The 17122-nt window shown below is 37.1% G+C and overlaps 2 protein-coding genes across 3 annotated transcripts; one reads left to right on the top strand and one right to left on the bottom strand.

The window, feature by feature from the left end:
- Nucleotides 1-9206: 9206 nt before the first annotated feature.
- Nucleotides 9207-11163, top strand: LOC106432267. 2 transcript variants are annotated; one of them, XM_013873111.3, is made up of 9 exons: nt 9208-9465; nt 9539-9734; nt 9806-9858; nt 9942-9978; nt 10055-10120; nt 10251-10355; nt 10436-10589; nt 10710-10786; nt 10873-11163. In XM_013873111.3, exons 1-9 carry the CDS (start codon nt 9362-9364, stop codon nt 10933-10935), a joined length of 855 nt encoding a protein of 284 aa, XP_013728565.2. In that variant the 5' UTR covers nt 9208-9361; the 3' UTR covers nt 10936-11163. The 2 variants fall into 2 exon arrangements, with proteins under 2 accessions (XP_048593163.1, XP_013728565.2); XM_048737206.1 differs by having other exon boundaries at nt 9207-9465; nt 9795-9858; nt 9942-10120.
- Nucleotides 11164-11258: 95 nt separating this feature from the next.
- Nucleotides 11259-14349, bottom strand: LOC106357748. Its single transcript, XM_013873107.3, has 6 exons — nt 13003-14349; nt 12411-12844; nt 12168-12329; nt 11887-11962; nt 11642-11797; nt 11259-11542 (listed from the first exon to the last, which is right to left on the bottom strand). The coding sequence occupies exons 1-6, from the start codon at nt 14191-14193 to the stop codon at nt 11435-11437; spliced, it is 2127 nt and encodes a 708-aa protein (XP_013728561.2). The 5' UTR covers nt 14194-14349; the 3' UTR covers nt 11259-11434.
- Nucleotides 14350-17122: the final 2773 nt, after the last annotated feature.

Below are 17122 nucleotides of genomic sequence, written 5' to 3'. Positions count from 1 at the left end.
GACCACAATCACCTGTCTACGACCCCCACCACTCATGTCATCAAGACCATCCCGGAAGACAACTGTCTGAGTGCCGGTCACCACACATCTTATCTGATGGTCACTATTCAGAATAAAGAAAAAGTGCGTCAGTTACAATATATATATATATATATATATATATATATATATAAATTTTGCTTGGATCATATGTTACTTTATACTCACATGTTGTCCCTTATGTAAAACTCCATCCTTGGTCCTGAAGGGGCATCGAGATGGGCTTCCGTGTTGAAGACCACTCCCATTGTATCTACCATATAAGTGTTACTCAACTAAATTAGTTCGTTTCACTTAGTTTCACTTACATCTACAGAGTTATACAAAGTTCTGAAACCAAGCCATGCGACTGTTGAGATTACCATTCCTAAATCAGTTGTGATTACCATTCCTAAACCATTCCTAAATCAGTTGTGATTACCATTCCTAAATCTGTTCGTTTCACTTACCTATGAGATATTTGAGGTCACGCCAGTGCATGCGAGGGATTGCATGGATGCTTTTGAAATCAAAGAAAAGACGATTGTTCAGAGGTTCGATGATGCGGACTTGCGTATGGCGCGAAGCAATTAGTCTGAACGGAGACCTAGTTGTCTTGAAACATGGGTAGGCCCGTTCACCATCTACCACAAAGATTTCCACCCATCTTTCCTCTTCCTTCTCAAGGCCTCTAAATTTTTTATAATTCCCATAAGTGTTCATCTCCATCTTGTATCCCTACAAAAATAAAGTACAAAGATCATGTTTATTACATGTTACAAGGATCAAGTTTTTATTTCTGACGGTTACATGTTTATTACACAATTGAGAGATGATGATATACACTTACATCTTCATCTGCGAGGATATAGTTATAGTAAGGCCCACTGTTGGTAACACAGGAATAGAAAGGGTAGATCCTGTGTAGTTTCACTCTGAAACGCCAAGCCCTGACCGCCGGGTTATAAGTAACCTCGGAAAGCTTATCGTACTCTGCCATCTTGTGTTTTTTGAGAGATGAGAGAAGAGATGGAGTATTCGCAGAGATGAGAGAAGAGATGAGAGAGGAGATGGAGTAACAGTGAGTGTTTAAATGCAGAATTCTCTTAAATGCAAGAGATGTAGCGTATAAATGATACTCGGAAGTGTAATGATTATTAAAAGAGACTTTTTCACAAGAGAAGTCGTGGGGACGTGTTTTCCTTTCGACGAGTCTATCAAATGTCGTGTTCGTTCCACGAGTCTATCAACCTCGGGCAAAAATGGGAGTAGTAGATTCTAATAGTTCATTAAATTACAGGTTTTTTCTCAAAATTAATATTATCCTTTTCATTGATTATCTCCTACACTGGTAGTTGCTATCATTAAATATATGAACTCTAAATATATTCACTAACTTATACATTTTGGAAACTGACCATATTTTAAAAAATAAAACGATATAATATCTAAATTTCGTTAAGTTTTGTATAGTTTCAAATTTTCATACAATCTAAATTGTTACGTTTTGCTTAGTTTTATAAATTTAGCCCGTGATCTCCACGAGTTTCACTTACTTATACATATTTATGTATGCTAAAATTCAGGAGAGGCGACTGTTGCAGTCAGAAAGCGTGTTAGATAAGTTGAAGTAGTTATGCTTTCTCGGGGAGAGAAATGGTTTAATCTCGGGGGAGTCTCGAGTCAATCAAGTAATAATACTCATCAAATTAACCTGGAAACTGACCATATTTTAAAAAATAAAACGATATAATATCTAAATTTCGTTAAGTTTTTTATAGTTTCAAATTTTCATACAATCTAAATTGTTACGTTTTGCTTAGTTTCATAACGTGATCTCCACGAGTTTCACTTACTTATACATATTTATGTATGTTAAAATTCAGGAGAGGCGACTATTGCAGTCAGAAAGCGTGTTAGATAAGTTGAAGTAGTTATGCTTTCTCGAGGAGAGAAATGGTTTAATCTCGGGGGAGTCTCGAGTCAATCAAGTAATAATACTCATCAAATCAACCTGAGTCAATCAAGTAATAATACTCATCAAATCAACCTTAAATGGACACGCCACTGTTCAACTTCATTAAATATAGTTAGATATATCTTAATAAATTATAGTCTTACAAAGTTTCAATTCCAACAGACGCGACTGTTATTGAAAAGGCGTGTCACAGAAGTCATGTCTTCTCGAGGAGTCCATCAAATCACCTATAAATGGTTTATCACTTCTACAATTACACTCTACAATTACATACAATTTCGAATCTCTACAATTTCCCTCATCTCTCTCACACAATAACATTTTTTCTTTTATCAGATTTAGACATGGATTCTCTCCCTCCTTCAATGCTTCATAAGATTCTCTCTACGGTAGCAACGATGAATATCCGGGATTTTGGTTCTGCAAGGATTGCTTTTCCCGGGTTCAACGAAGTTGGAAGAGAAGATCACTTCTACAGATCGGCCAATCTCATTTACCTGAATGACTGGGTAGACGAGGTCAGTGCTGTTCGAACATTCAGGCTTAAATGCTACCGTTCGGGTAATCCAGAGGCCATATACTTGAGAGGTATGTATGAGTTCTTCGTCCTCCATTTAGTTGATGAAGGATGAGAAAAAATCCATTTTGCTGGTGAGAGAGGATGCGAGTTGGCCCAGTATGTTGATGGAATGATGAACTTAGCCTTTAGCGTTGATCGGAGGGGAATTGTTCACAACTACCCTGCCTTTACTCGTCAACATGTTGATAAGATGTTTCAAATCATCTGTAGTTGGCAACTCTCAGGCCATTGGGATTACGATAAACCTGGCATGTTTCTATCTATGGCTGAAAGGATAGATCCTAATGTGCCACGTGATTGCTGGTGTTCCCACATAGACCCTCCAGAGTTTAAAGTCTCCCTAGATGGATCACGATAATGGTGGAAATGCGATCGTTGTTTCTGGAATTGTGCAGCGTTTGACTTCTGCTTCCAAATACACTTGACTGCTCGCACATGGCCAATTGAAGATTAGTAGAAGTTTTATCTAGTTTTACTAAGTTGTTAAGTTGATGAGCTGTTATGCTCTGTTATTTCTCTAGTTCTATCTATAAACATTATGTAATTACTCTAGTTATATCTATAAACTAATCTTTTTATTTGAACTTCACTAAATATATCAATAACAACACATGTGGCCGAACAATAACGTAATAATAAATTGCAATCTAAATGTGGAGTACTCAATGTGCGATTTAGTTCAATTTAGCATAACTTTGTAACTGGGATAATATTTATTTGTTCAGGTTTTATTACGCTACACAGTTATACCAAAGTTTACAATTACACTAAGTCATATAAAGGTTTCGGAAGTTAAGGTGAAATAGATCCGAATTTATGGATCGGGTCTGGATGGTCCGCGAAATGGCCCTGGTTGGATTGTAATTATGTAAGTTTATGTTGGCTCTGTGGTCTTTTAATAAATTTTCTGATTTAATTAAAGATATATTAAATTCAAAATCCGGTCAGTTTCGGGCAGGAGTATCTCAGATCATTTTTTTTTCGGGCAGGAGCACCTGAGCGTTTAATTCAAAGTCAAGAGGGTTTTGTAAGGAAATGGAGATGGAGCTCATGCCATTAATACTTACAATATTATTAGTCGAATTTTCTGCCTATAAAAGAAATTGTAATACGATCATTTTACTTCGCCCCCTTCTAAACATTTATAATATCTTCCTCTCTTACTGGTATACTTTTTCTTCTTTCGTTTAAGCGCAATTTTTCTTTTTTTACTTTCTATTATTTACGTAACATTATTGAATACTAGGGACTGTTCCGGGCTACGCCCGGGTTTTCTTCTATGGTTTTAAAATTTATAACTTAATATTTGTATTTGTATTTGTAAATGTATATTAGAATTTATCATAAATTACAAAATAATAGAAAGATCTTAATTATTTTTTGTATTCATTGTTTTTCAATGAATTCAAAATGGTTAAAACTCACAATTGTGTTTTTTCTTTACATTGGAAGTTGTATATAGTATGGTCAGGAAAATGGACTGACAATTATTAAACTTTACTTATATTCAGAAATCTATTTTATTTCGATTATTTTTATGTAAAATGATTGATAAATTTACAGATGATTTAACCATTGTTATGGTTTTAGAATTATTGAGTTCACGTTTATAGGTCTTCTGTCCACAAAAGGAAGTACAAACCAACATATTAATTGGCTTCTTACTTGGTTTATTTCAATTGAGAAATTAAGTTCATTGGTTACATATTGAAAATGTTTTATAAGTGACCAAGAAATGGCTGAGTAAAATAACTCATGATTTAAATCTGTTATTTTTTTATACCAAATCGAACCATCTAATGATTGAGAATAAGTTTAAGTCAAAATATGACCAAAAGTACAAAAGAGTATTGTCTTCCAAACCGGGCGTAGTTCATTAGAACACAATACAAATGAAAATAAAACATAAACAAAACCAAACCAAAGAAAAAATTAGGCTTCTCTCAAAAACCTGACTTTTTTTTCTTCAGAAATAAGCTAAGTTTCTTTGCCAGAAAATAAGATCTCTCACTCATGCTTACTAAGTGAGGAACCTATGCTCTTCTTTCTTGGCATCGTCCTCCTCATCATCGCTGGTTAAATAAATGTTCTTTTCTTTCTTTACTATTGTCTTATTTTTTTTTTCTTTTTGGTTGTAAATGCATTTATAAAATAGTTTTTTGATATCATAGTATACAATCTAGAATTTTTTGTGTAAATCTTTTCATAAACTTAGGCTTCAATTTGTGACCACATTTTATAAACAAAATAATAGTGAAATTCTTATTTCTCAATTTCTATACCAATCATGTTAAATTTTTTTGTCAAATTACACGTATGGGTTCCACTCTATTCCTCTCATTCCTCAATGATGAAAAAATTAAGAAAAAAATCCTCTTCAAATTTCGATGACAAATAAATTGAACATAAATTCCTATATTTCTAATTTTCTCATTTCTTCAACCGAATTTTTGTTCATTATTTTATTTTTTATTTTTATTCAATTAGACGGTCACCAATTGAAGCCTTAGAAACATTCATATTCAGTTGTTATGTAACTAAATAACTTCATAAATTAGTATTCAGCTGGTTTGGAAGACCAAACTAAATTTAGTTGTTACTTATCATGTCAACCACCCATGCAATTGCTAAATAATCTCAAATTTATTTCAACAAAGAATTTTACACAAACATATATATACACACATTGTAGTCATCATCCCTATTTATTGTATTTTTTGTCTATTTTTTGCTTATTGTTTTTCTTCGTAACTTTTCTCCTGATTGAGTGACTGACAAAATAAATATTTAATATCCTTTCTATATTCTGGTTTAGATCTTTCTGGTGCGGGCTTGCTTGTAACATTTGAAAGAAACCATTGGTTATGGACTGGTACATTTATGATTATGCATCTGGCGTTCTTTTTCATTGACTAAAATGGTTTCTTTTTTATCTTCAGCGTAGGAAACGGGGATATGGAAACCTCCACAGTGGTGAAAGCCAATGAACATGGTCATACTCGTGGAGTTTTGGATCTGTTACTTAATCTAGAAAAGGATATAGGTTTTCTACATGATACTTTTCTGACTCATGTTGTATTTACATGTAACATATTTTATCATTTCTTTTGTTTTAAGCAAATTTGCTACGTTGGTTCTTCGTGGAACAAACCCTAAAACCATTTCTAGAAGTGAGCCGAATCAAAGGAGTCATAAAATCTTGTGAAGCTTATCCATATCTAGATTTATGTCCAGGAAAACAACAGAGTCATCTCTTCTCTCCCGCAATTTCAGATTCTGTCGCTCCCTATATCTCTCCATCGCACCCATCTTCAGCGCCACTCTTCCAACACCCTAAACCCCTTTTCTTATCCTCCTCCAACCACTGTATTTACACTCCAGTAGTGGCTATGGCGATGATAATTATGACTACAACAGAGGTGACGTCAATTTCACTCGTCCATCCGTCCAAATGCTCGTCGTCTTCTCCAAGCGTCCATTGTCACTCACAGTTAGAGAACATGGGATCTGTGGAGCCGTTAAATACTGTCCAAAATGGGAGAGTACTTTTTTACTTCAGACCGTTCAATCTCTTTCCACTTTAGTGAAGCTTTGTCGAGCTCTGCAATCACACAGAAAGAGAAAACGTGGGATGTAAAGGAATCAGTGCGAATTTTCACTAAATCAGTAACATGTACAATCATGTTTAGAGACCTATCATAGTAATAAAATATAATATTTGAAGGAGTACTACTAACCTGAAGAATGCTCAGTCTAGGATTCAAAAAGAAATTGGTCGCTCACCTTTAGAAGTTAAGATATAATAATATCGAACATCATAGTCTGAGACAGTTGGATAAAGAAGTTTAAAATCATTATTGATCACATGACTGCTTGTAAATTTGGCGCATTAGCATCTCATTTATCCCCACAGCTGAATGCTTTCACATCCAAGAGGATGACAGAGCTTCTCATCACACTGAATAGCCATTGGATATTCCGGGTCCTGTAATCATATTGAGAAGTAGAAAAAAGGGTGTTTAGTTATTTTGTGTAGAGCCATTCAAAAACCTCTAAACATAAAAAAAATGTCAAATCCAATCCCAGAAAATAAAGTAAAACCAGAGTATCTCAATATACACATCTAAATTGTTGAGTTTTATATATATTCCCAAACACGGTGCATTACCTCTTCGCAAGTCTCACCAGTACCAAAGAACGTTGCTAGTGGATAAGAAAATGCAACACTTGAAGTTGAACTAACAGCTAGAAGCTGCGACTTGAGCCCATACACTTGAAGGTGCATTAACACATGTGTGGTTAAACAAATTACATGTAAAAATTAACAGGAATTGCAGTTACAATACCATTTTCATCATATATTAGATAACAGGAATTGCAGTTACAATACCATTTTCATCATATATTAGATAACAGGAATTGCAGAACCTGAAACATATACCTTAACAACAATGATAGGACTGAATATGACTGTCGATATATAAGCTGCACCTCCGTAAAACCATAAGTAAGGAATAGACCAGAGAGCTCATAACCACCCATTGTATTCTCTTCCCTCGCCAAATGTTCAACCTGAGAGAGAAACGTAAACCAATTCACAATTTCATTTAAAAAACATGTGTAAGAGACTCATGACTCATATGAAGATACCCACATAACAAATTTTTGTTTTTTCTTCTTTCTTTTCCTAAACTCCTTCATCCCATGTTTCTACATATAGATAAAGAAGGTCAGGCTCTCCACTCACAGAAAACTCAGGTAAACATCTCCGGAGAGGCTTTACCTTTCAGGAACATTGTAGAGACAAATCCTTAACAATGATGCAATGTTACATGTCAATTCTCGGAGATACAACTACATGTCATGGAATATATATCAAGCTCTGTTACTGAAAATTCATCCCCAGAAGCTAAAGTCTATTACTTCACTCTTAACATCTGTGAAACTCACAGGTTTGATCCCTAACGAAATCAGACACTTGTTAAAGCTTGATTTTTTTTTGTTTCACCAGCAATTCTCTCCCTGGTGATTGTGAATCTAGTCATTAAAGGTCTCGCCATGACAAATCTCTCCGGTAAACTTCTGGCGTCGTACGGAAACCTGAAACATGTTCAGAAAATAGCTAATCACTCACAGAGGTTGACATGTAACATTGAAAAGAGTTTTAAAGATGTTCTTCGAGAACATTCTTAAACGCTTGTCGGGAAATCTTGTTGCATCCTCCTTCTGCAAGGACCTTAGTACGATGTGAAATGCTTCCCATAGCAGCATCAGAAAAACTCGGTGCACTTCTCACTGATCAAAACTAAAGATCGATTCTAAGAGAGATCAGTCAAAGTTCCAAAGAATAAACCTTTTAATGATATATAAACATGAGTGCAAACTGCAAAGATTCGATTAAAACCTAAGATGAAATCAAGAACTCACCGTGCTGCCATGTGTTTCCGGCAAGGCGTACCGTCTTCTTCGAAGCATCCCTTCCACAGACCATCATGTATGATCCAATTATAAGAGTGTGAGAGAAAGTCTCAAAGCTTTATCTTCGGTTAGTGAATCTGTGAACCGAAGTGAAGAGGAAGATATACAGACTTGTAATTAAGGGGTGACAATGAGACAAAGAGAAAGGTGAACAGACGATTAGTTTCAACGGAATTAAAAGAGCTCCACCGATTCATTCGTAAAGAAGAAACTTAGGTTCTATTACTCATGTGGCAAAAAATATAAAAATTGATTGGTTGAATATTTTTGATGATGTGGCATAGCTGAGAGTTGAGATTATCCCCATTTTAGTATTGTATTGATAATTGAATAATAAATATATACGAAACACGAATGAAATTATATATGATGATTATAACAAGCTTTTTTTTTGGGTTTGAATTAATTTTACATTCTATCCAAAAAAAAACTGTTTAGACGTTAAAACAGAAATAAGATAGATAAGTAAGCTCTTAACCGCACAGTCCAATTAATGTGTTCTTCCCAGTTCGCCACGTTCCACAATATTGACCGTTGGATTCACCAGTTCTGATTTTAGGCGCCACCCAGAGCTGGGTTGCGGGTCAAACCCGCCCCGCTGACCCGCCAACCCGCGAGTAAACTGATTTTTTTACTCAAAAAATTTGACCCGCTTGACCCGCAAGAAGAAAATATGAAATCCGCACCCGCCCCGCTTAAATCCGCGGGTGATCCGCTAGACCCGCGGATAATATTAATAATATTAAAAATTATTAATTTAAATATTTTTTATTAAAAATAACAATAAAATTTAATATTTAAATATTTTTTTTATTAAAAATAACAATAAAATTTAATATTTTAAATAATTTTTATTAAAAATAATAAATATTAATCTATTTATAATTAAAATTAAATTATTTTTTAAAAATTTTCCATTAAAAAATAATATTTAAAAAAAAAAATCTTTTTTTTTTAGTTTTTGCGGGTTGGCGGATACCCGCACTGAATTTTGGCTGATCCACACCCGCTCCGCATAAAAATCACTCAACCCGCATCCGCAACTGCAAACCAAAATTTTCAAATCACTCGATCCGCACCCGTCCTACAGCGAGTCAAATGGAGCAGGACCCGCGGATAATGATTCATATTCCCAGCACTACACCCTCTTCTTGAGGTAAAATGTGGCGAGTCTCAATTGACGATTTTGTCCTTATCGTGTTTATCCTTTCATCCAACATTTCTCTCGGAGAATTTTTCTTTTCTTTTTTCCAAATTCTAAGGTCAAATTGCTTGCGACACGGAGAATATTTTTCTCGGCGGCTGCGATGTCGACGATTTCAATCCATCGGACAGAGCTGCTTAGAATCACGCACAATCGCTCGCGAATTTCTCGGCAGCGATATAGGAGAACTATTCCTCCATGGCGAATGTGAGTCCACCACTTGTTCTTTTTTTTATTTTTCCTTGAGAGGTTGTGATTCGATTAATTTTGATCAACTCAGGATGATCAATTCGAGATCTTCTGATACGACTAAGAAGGATGAACTCTCTGTTAAGATTCCTCAAGTTGATCAATTAAGGTCTGAGGGTTTGAGATTCGACCGTTTGCAGCCTCCCGAGCATGAGCTTTTCCAGCAAGATCGATTGGATTTTGGTAAATTCGTAGCACGAGAAGCCATTCTTGATGAAGAATACTGGGTGAGTAACACAATTCTTGATTCCGAACCCATCTTCTTCTCGAGATTGACTTGGTTCCAGTTTGTGATTAGACAGCAGCGTGGCTACGTGCAGAGAGTCACTGGGAAGATCGTGCCAATGAAAGGTCAAGCCAAGATATGATCTCATTATTGACTGTAGTAATAGTTTACAAGATTTTGCGTTGATGTCTGATTAAAAAATGTTCAGGTATGTTGACAACTTCAAAAGGAAATTTGCAGAGCAGGTTATTGATTTTTTTTTCTTTCTCTCTCTTTTTCCTTAACTGGGAGGAGCGTTTCTTCAATCGATTACTTTTTCAGGAGTTCAATGCAATAAAAAGAAGATGTAAAGGGCTCCAAGGCCAGAAATGTTCCTGTATCGTTGCGGTATAACTCTGTTTTACTCATACACTATGCTTGTATTCATCCGCACATTTTACAAAGAATTGTTCCACTTCTTTTCTTTGTCAAGACTTCTTTTAATTTATCAGCAGCTATTGTTGTTTGTATTCTTCAGGTAAAGAAGGAAGAGAAGCACATTAAACGTTCTGTTATCAAAAGTGTGGTTGGGACGCTTGATTTGAACATTCGTTTTTTCTTGCAAGGAGAGACCTTTCCTGGGGTATATATATATATATCTTTCGTTTTAGTATTCAGTTTTTCGTCCTTTACGCCTCCTAATAAGTTAACAATTACGTGTAGGAAAAGGTGAAGTCTCAATTGTTCTGCACCATAAACCGAGAAGGATCAAATAGGTATGGTTATATTGCTAATCTATGTGTTGCCAAATCAGCACGCCGCCAGGGTATTGCTTGCAACATGTTGCGTTTCGCTGTCGAATCAGCCAGATCGAATGGTAATAACAATGTTAAAACCGAAAAGATAAGAAAACGGCGTCATGATTTGGTATCTTAAGCCATTAGAACGTTTTGGAGAGAATTATCTTAACCATGTGAGGATGTATTTGGTTATGCAGGAGTTGAGCAAGTATATGTTCATGTACATAGAAACAATTTAGTTGCTCAGGAACTATACCAGAAGACTGGTTTCGAGGTAAAACAAAACATCAAATTCATTACTCTGAAAATTGATATGTAGGGGACTTGACACCAAAAAAAAATGTTGTGTTATGGAACCAGGTCGTTGAAATGGGAGAGTCTGAATCATCAGATGATACATTCTTGCTCCAGTACACAAGATAACTCAGAAGAAACGATGTGTGTTGTCTCTCTTCCCTTTCTTTACTTTTTGTTTTGAGAATGGGAGAATAGAACCAAAACGCAGAAAAGTGATTGTTAATACGGTTCTATATCATGTAATGTCTAATGTGGAATGTGTGTGATAACTCAAAGTTTCATGTACGATTGTTGTAGATAAATTTACATTAAGCTTTGGATTGAAACCACAAACATCTAGAAATGCTTTATACTTTTACGTAGTACTATTAATTCGAAACAAACCGAAATGACTGATCGAAAAATAACTTTTAGAAAGTTAAAACCCATACTCCTTTGAACCTAATGAATTATGAAAGGAGTTTGCATATTTGATTAAATATCACGAAACCAAAAACTTACAGATGCTATTTATTAAATACTAGATAAAGACCAAAAGGTGCATGTTCAGACACACAATAGTAAAACCGTCTCTGCTATTCTCCTCCAAAAACAAACAACGCAGAGAGATAAGATTATGGCTTTTTCAGCTATCTGCATGGTTCTTTGTAAGGTGGTTCAAGAAGGGATCCATCTTCAAACCTAAGATCTCAACATTAGGGTTCGAGTGACCTAGAACGAATGCGTTCGTAACCTGCAAAAGAGAAAGACAAAACGGTTTTCTAGTCAAGGTCTGTTCCTTTCATTTACGAAGAAGACGGTGGGATCTTTTGATGTTTTTATATTTATTTACCTGAGTGCATCCAAACACTTTCAACACTTTCAGAGATGAACAGCTATCCACAATGTAGCCTAGTGCATTGTCGGACATATCTCTGCACCAGGAAACATCCAAAATCTGCAGCTTTTCTGAAAATTTAGCAAGGGCTAAGGCCGTGTTGTGACCAACCTGAAAACATAACACAGATGTGTTATTGCGACTTAAGCATGATGACTCTATGGATTGTTGGGCATGATGGGAGAGAGAGAGACAGATACCTTCTTGACGTTGTTTAGTGATAGTTCCACCAGTGAACCGCCTGAGGTTTCTACAAACGCAGCTACAGCTTCATCGCTACAAAGAGAGAAGCATCTGGTCAAGTTTGACATACAGCACAAAGACCATAACAATATGTGTATTGTTTGAAAATTGAGAAAACTGGTAACGTCTCCTAGAATAACATATTGCCTGAGTACTTTAACGGAGTAACATCCCAAGTTTCTCAAAGCCTTAGAAACCACAGGATCATGTATAAGATAAACGTTCGAATGAGACTTGCCTGAAAGAGTTGCGACAAAAAATCAATTTTTCCAGAAATTGACAACCATTTGCAAGGTAACCGAGAGCACAATCCGTCAGCTTGCATACGTTAGCCAGGTCAAGCACTCTTAAATTAGGACAGTTTTCAGAGATGTCTTTTATAGAAGAGTCAGTTAATTTCCTGCACCATATTCACAAAGCAAAATTATGTAAAATAGCTGAATTCAGAATGACCGAATCAAACGAGAATTCAATAACGCACACAGAGTTGGACAGAGTTAGCTGTTTCAGGGCTTGTCCTCTAGCAGTAATAAATTCCCTCAGCAACCGACCCCTGACTGAAGGAAGATCCACAAGAGACAATACCTCCAGCTTCTCGAACTTTTTTAATGCAGTCAGAATAAGCTTCAGGTCGATGCTTTGGCACTCATTGAGATATAGTTCCCTTAAAACTGACCCCAATGAATCAGATAACATGTCAATGGTAGATGATGTTAGAAGAGAGCATTGACTGAGATTGATAGATGTAATCGCAGGGGCAACGGAAACAAGTGCCCGCAGCCCCACATCGGAAAGCCGGCATGCACCACTTAAAGATAGAGAAGACAGCATCGGCAAGCTTTTTGGTGACCTTGCCAAGGTGGAGGGTAGTACATAATCTGGCATACAACGCCCACACTGGTCGAGTTGAAGAACCTGTTTCAAAAAAAATAAAGGAGGCGAATCTGGACTTTAGTTACAATGGCAAAACCTACAATCAATTCCTTATTACGGAGGCCAGGCCAATTAACTAGTTAGAAGAATGTTGTCTTGGATAGGAAAAAAGACATTTAGCAAGTAAGAGAGCGAGGTACCATCAAGTTGCTGGTGTCACAGTTCTTAAAGCATTCGGTGAACTGTTCCTCGGTCAGCCATGAGCAGTCGGGAACACAAATCCCTGTCGGAGATCCACGGACAAGAAGATCAAGAAAGTGGACGTCCATCCTCCTCGAATCACAAAGCAATTGACAAAGCTGAACCCTCAGGGAGTCTGGAACATAGTCAAGCGAAGTGATGGCATCAGCGTTCTTGACAAGAACTCGCATGGATAGTTCTTGCAGAGATGGAGCTCGTGGAGGAGGAGGAGAGGTGAAACTGTCGCTTCTTCTGGGAGCCCAAACAATTGGCGAAGAAGATCTTTCTATGTCGGAGGAGAAAGGAACACCAATCGTGTTCTCTTCTCGGTCCTTCATAATTTTCATGGCGGTAGAGAAAGGGCCAGGCCAATCCTCGACTTGTTGCCCAACCTCCTCTTTGTCAGACGATTCCTCTTCTTCCTCCATTTCAACATCAAAACGAGCAAACCTGGAAGCATTTCTTTCCGCAAAGTCACGAAATTGCTGATTTCTTGACGCGTTTCCATTTTGATTCTGTGCATTAACTGACGATTCTGTTAGAGAGGCTTCTTCAGGTATCGAGTTGTCGATGATATCCATTTCTTCAACACCAACTGTGGTGATAGGAGGAGAGAGATTCTCGGCCTGAATACCCTTAGCCTTCTCCTCTCTTGTATATTTTCTTGGCTTCTCATCGCATTTCATCTCCACATCATTCACTTCAGCCATCACTGTCTTTCCCTTTTCCTCACTTCTAACAAGTGCATCATCTCCACTGTTGTCCAATTCCTTACTCACGATATTAGTTTCTTCAACCAAATCCACACTTCTTCCTATATCCTCCATCTTTCGAGAATCAATTTCACTCCCACTGGTTTCGATTCCATTAGCAACTTTCTTCCCCGACCGCAACCTTTCACCAACATTCGATTTTCTCTTGCTACAAACTAAGGTGCTAACCTCTTTCTCAGTAAACCCATTCAGAGACTCAAGACGAGGACTTCTTCGCCTCCGGAAAGTGTTAGTGGGTGGACTCGATCGGTCGAGTGAGGGAGCACTGGGCTCTTGTTTCCGAGCGGGAGTCGACGGCTGGATGATGTCGGAGGATTGTCGTTTGGGGCGTGGCTTGCCGGAGACCGATGGTATTTCGCGAGATCGGAGTATCGTCATGGTTGGGGGTATCGAGAAGAGAATGGAAAAGGAAAAATGGGTTTAATTTAGGAAAGAGCAACCGGTTCCTTCCATAAATTAGGGTTTCTTTCTTCTCTATTTTCGCGCCAACCGATGCAATGCCCTTTTCCGCTTTTCTTACCCGATTGAGTAGAGGGGCTCCGCGCGAGTTAACTAAAATTCCGGAGATTAATTGGGAATTAAACAGAGATTAGTTTTGAATAGTTTTCTTAATTTCAAATGCATTTGTATATATTTTAAATTAACATATAAATTGGTTTGGTTTGAATATTTAGATAAAGAATCAATAGATGTTTTATGTATATTTTAGCTATTTTAATATTTATTTTTGACTATTTGTATATATTTTTAAGTATTTTGGATGACTTAAAACTATCTTATATAAGTTGGATGTTTTTAATATGCATTAAATCTAAAAATAATTAATATATCTAGGTATATAAATATATTTTAGATACATTCAAATATCTGAAATACTTCCGTTCGGGTTGGTTTCGATTTCGGTTCTCTAGATACCCAAAATTTTGAACCCGTTCGTATATTTAATCAGTTTCGGTTCGGACTCTGTATTAATTTATTCGAATCGGATTCAGTTCAGTTTTTCGGATTTGGATTTTTTACCCTATCCTACTTGAACTGCGCGATTTAATGTTTTTTTTTGTTTTTCAATAAAGTGGCAAAATCGTAGTTTCTATAGAATCACACAATCAAAGCTTTAATAAGAAGTCCTTCTCTTATTAATCAAACTCACAACTCACAAATCACAATATCAAAAGTCACACATATGCATCTCAATATGCATCAGTATATATATGACTATATTGTTTCTAATCTCAATAGGATAAACACAAAACAATATTTCCTAATCCTAATAGATATTCAAATCTTGATGGGATTAGGATAACTTCTTCTTCAAGCTATCTTCAAGCTGACACCAACATTCTCCCTCCTAAGCTTGAACTCATTCTTGCACACGTCATGAACACCAACAAGAATCCTCATTTCGTCAAACTTAGTTCTACCAAGAGACTTGGTAAGTATATCAGCTCGTTGCTCAGTTCCTGGAACATGTTCGACTTCTACTTGATCATTCTCAACGCATTATCTTATGAAGTGGAATCTTCTGTGTATATGTTTGCTTCGCCCATGAAACACCGGGTTTCTTGTCAAGGCAATTGCAGATTTATTATCAACTCTTATTGTCACCCGTTTGCAGTCTTCTCCGACAACTTCACTAAACAACTCTTGAAGCCAAATTGCTTGCTTCGCAGCTTCCGTAGCAGCCATAAATTCAGCTTCACATGAAGATAATGCAACGATTTCTTGTTTCTGCGAGCACCAGGTTATAGGGCTTTCACCAAGATAGAACACATGACCAGTGGTGCTCTTCCCATCATCGGCATCGACGTTGTGTGAGGCATCACTATAGCCTATCACATTCAAGTTCGTGCTACGTTTAAACCGGAGTCCTAGGGAGCAGGTTCCACGTAAGTACCTTAAAACCTGTTTCAGAGCCGCGGCATGAGACTCCTTGGGTTCCGCCATGTACCTGCTGAGAACTCCTACTGAATAAGACAAGTCAGGACGCGTATGAAGCAGATATCGCAAGCATCCAATGTTCCTTCTATAACTCTTCTCATCGACGGTCTTCTCTTTAGATGACTTGGACAAGTTCACATTTATATCCATCGGTATGTGAGTCATATTACATGAACTCATGTTTGTTTCCTCGAGAATTTTCATCGCATACTTCTCTTGACTCAACACAATGTATCCTTCATGTTGCTGTACTTCTATTCCCAAGTAGTATGTCAATCTTCCAAGGTCACTCATCTCAAAGTTCTTCGACATCTCTTTCTTAAACTCTAATATCATAGCAAGTGATGATCCAGTGACCAACAAATCGTCAACATACACCACAACTATCAACAAACCTCGCTTTGCTTCTTTCCTGTACAGAGAAGGCTCCTTTGAGCACTTAAGGAAGCTCAAACCACAGAGAATCTGATTTAGTTTAGCATTCCAAGCTCTTGGTGCTTGCTTTAGACCATAAAGTGCTTTCTTTAACTTATACACCATCTTCTCCTTCCCTGCGACAATAAATCCTTCGGGTTGTGTGACAAATACTTCTTCTTTTAACTCTCCATGAAGGAAGGCCGTTTTTACATCAAGGTGATGAACTTCCCAATTCTTTGAAGCCGCAAGTGCAATGACTAATCGTATAGTCTCAATTCGTGCTACTGGTGCGAACACTTCGTCATAGTCTATGCCATGCCTCTGAACATACCCTTTAGCGACCAATCGTGCTTTGTATTTGATAACACTCCCATCAGCATTACATTTTATCTTAAAAACCCACTTAAGACCTATAGGTTTTACACCAGTAGGCAATTCAACCAGGTCCCATGTATGGTTCTTCTCGATAGAAACTATTTCTTCCTTACAAGCATTGATCCAGACATCTAGTTCCTTAGCTTCTGTAAAATCCCAAGGCTCCTCATTGATTACCATTAGCAGTTGCTCACACTCTGCTTCAGCAAGTAGTATATAATCGTCAAGGTATGCTGGCTGTGAAGTTTCTCGTGTTGATCTTCGCAACTGTGGTTGTACATCTCCATCATCGTTCTCTTCATCACTTATATCAGCACGAGCTTCATCACTAGCAGTCGAGGTCTCATTCGTAGTTTCACTAGCTGCGATCGGGTCATCATTCGATTCCTTTATCATCACAGAGAACCCTTCTGTCTCGTCGTTTTCTTTCTTATCCCAGCTCCATTCTTTCTCTTCCAAGAAACATACGTCCTGACTCACTACTATACGTTTGCTTGTGGTATCAAGGAGGCGATAAGCCTTTGTTCCAGGCTCGGTTCCGAGGTGTACTAGCGCTCTTGACCTATCATCAAGCTTC

Source organism: Brassica napus, chromosome A7, assembly GCF_020379485.1.
Source record: "Brassica napus cultivar Da-Ae chromosome A7, Da-Ae, whole genome shotgun sequence".
Taxonomy (NCBI): Eukaryota; Viridiplantae; Streptophyta; class Magnoliopsida; order Brassicales; family Brassicaceae; genus Brassica; species Brassica napus.
Note: the sequence above shows the minus strand (reverse complement) of the source record. Positions and strands in the feature narration are given on the sequence as shown.

Bases quoted from the DNA above. Each gene is read 5' to 3' on its own strand.
- LOC106432267 (XM_048737206.1), top strand. From the start codon at position 9,362: ATGTCGACGATTTCAATCCATCGGACAGAGCTGCTTAGAATCACGCAC. The intron at 9,735-9,794 runs GTGAGTAACACA...ACTTGGTTCCAG, and splicing joins TTCTTGATGAAGAATACTGG to TTTGTGATTAGACAGCAGCG. The intron at 10,590-10,709 runs GTAATAACAATG...TTGGTTATGCAG, and splicing joins CGAATCAGCCAGATCGAATG to GAGTTGAGCAAGTATATGTT.
- LOC106357748 (XM_013873107.3), bottom strand. From the start codon at position 14,193: ATGACGATACTCCGATCTCGCGAAATACCATCGGTCTCCGGCAAGCCA. The intron at 12,330-12,410 runs GTGCGTTATTGA...AATATGGTGCAG, and splicing joins CTAACTCTGTCCAACTCTGT to GAAATTAACTGACTCTTCTA. The intron at 11,798-11,886 runs GTATCTGTCTCT...TTATGTTTTCAG, and splicing joins CACTAAACAACGTCAAGAAG to GTTGGTCACAACACGGCCTT.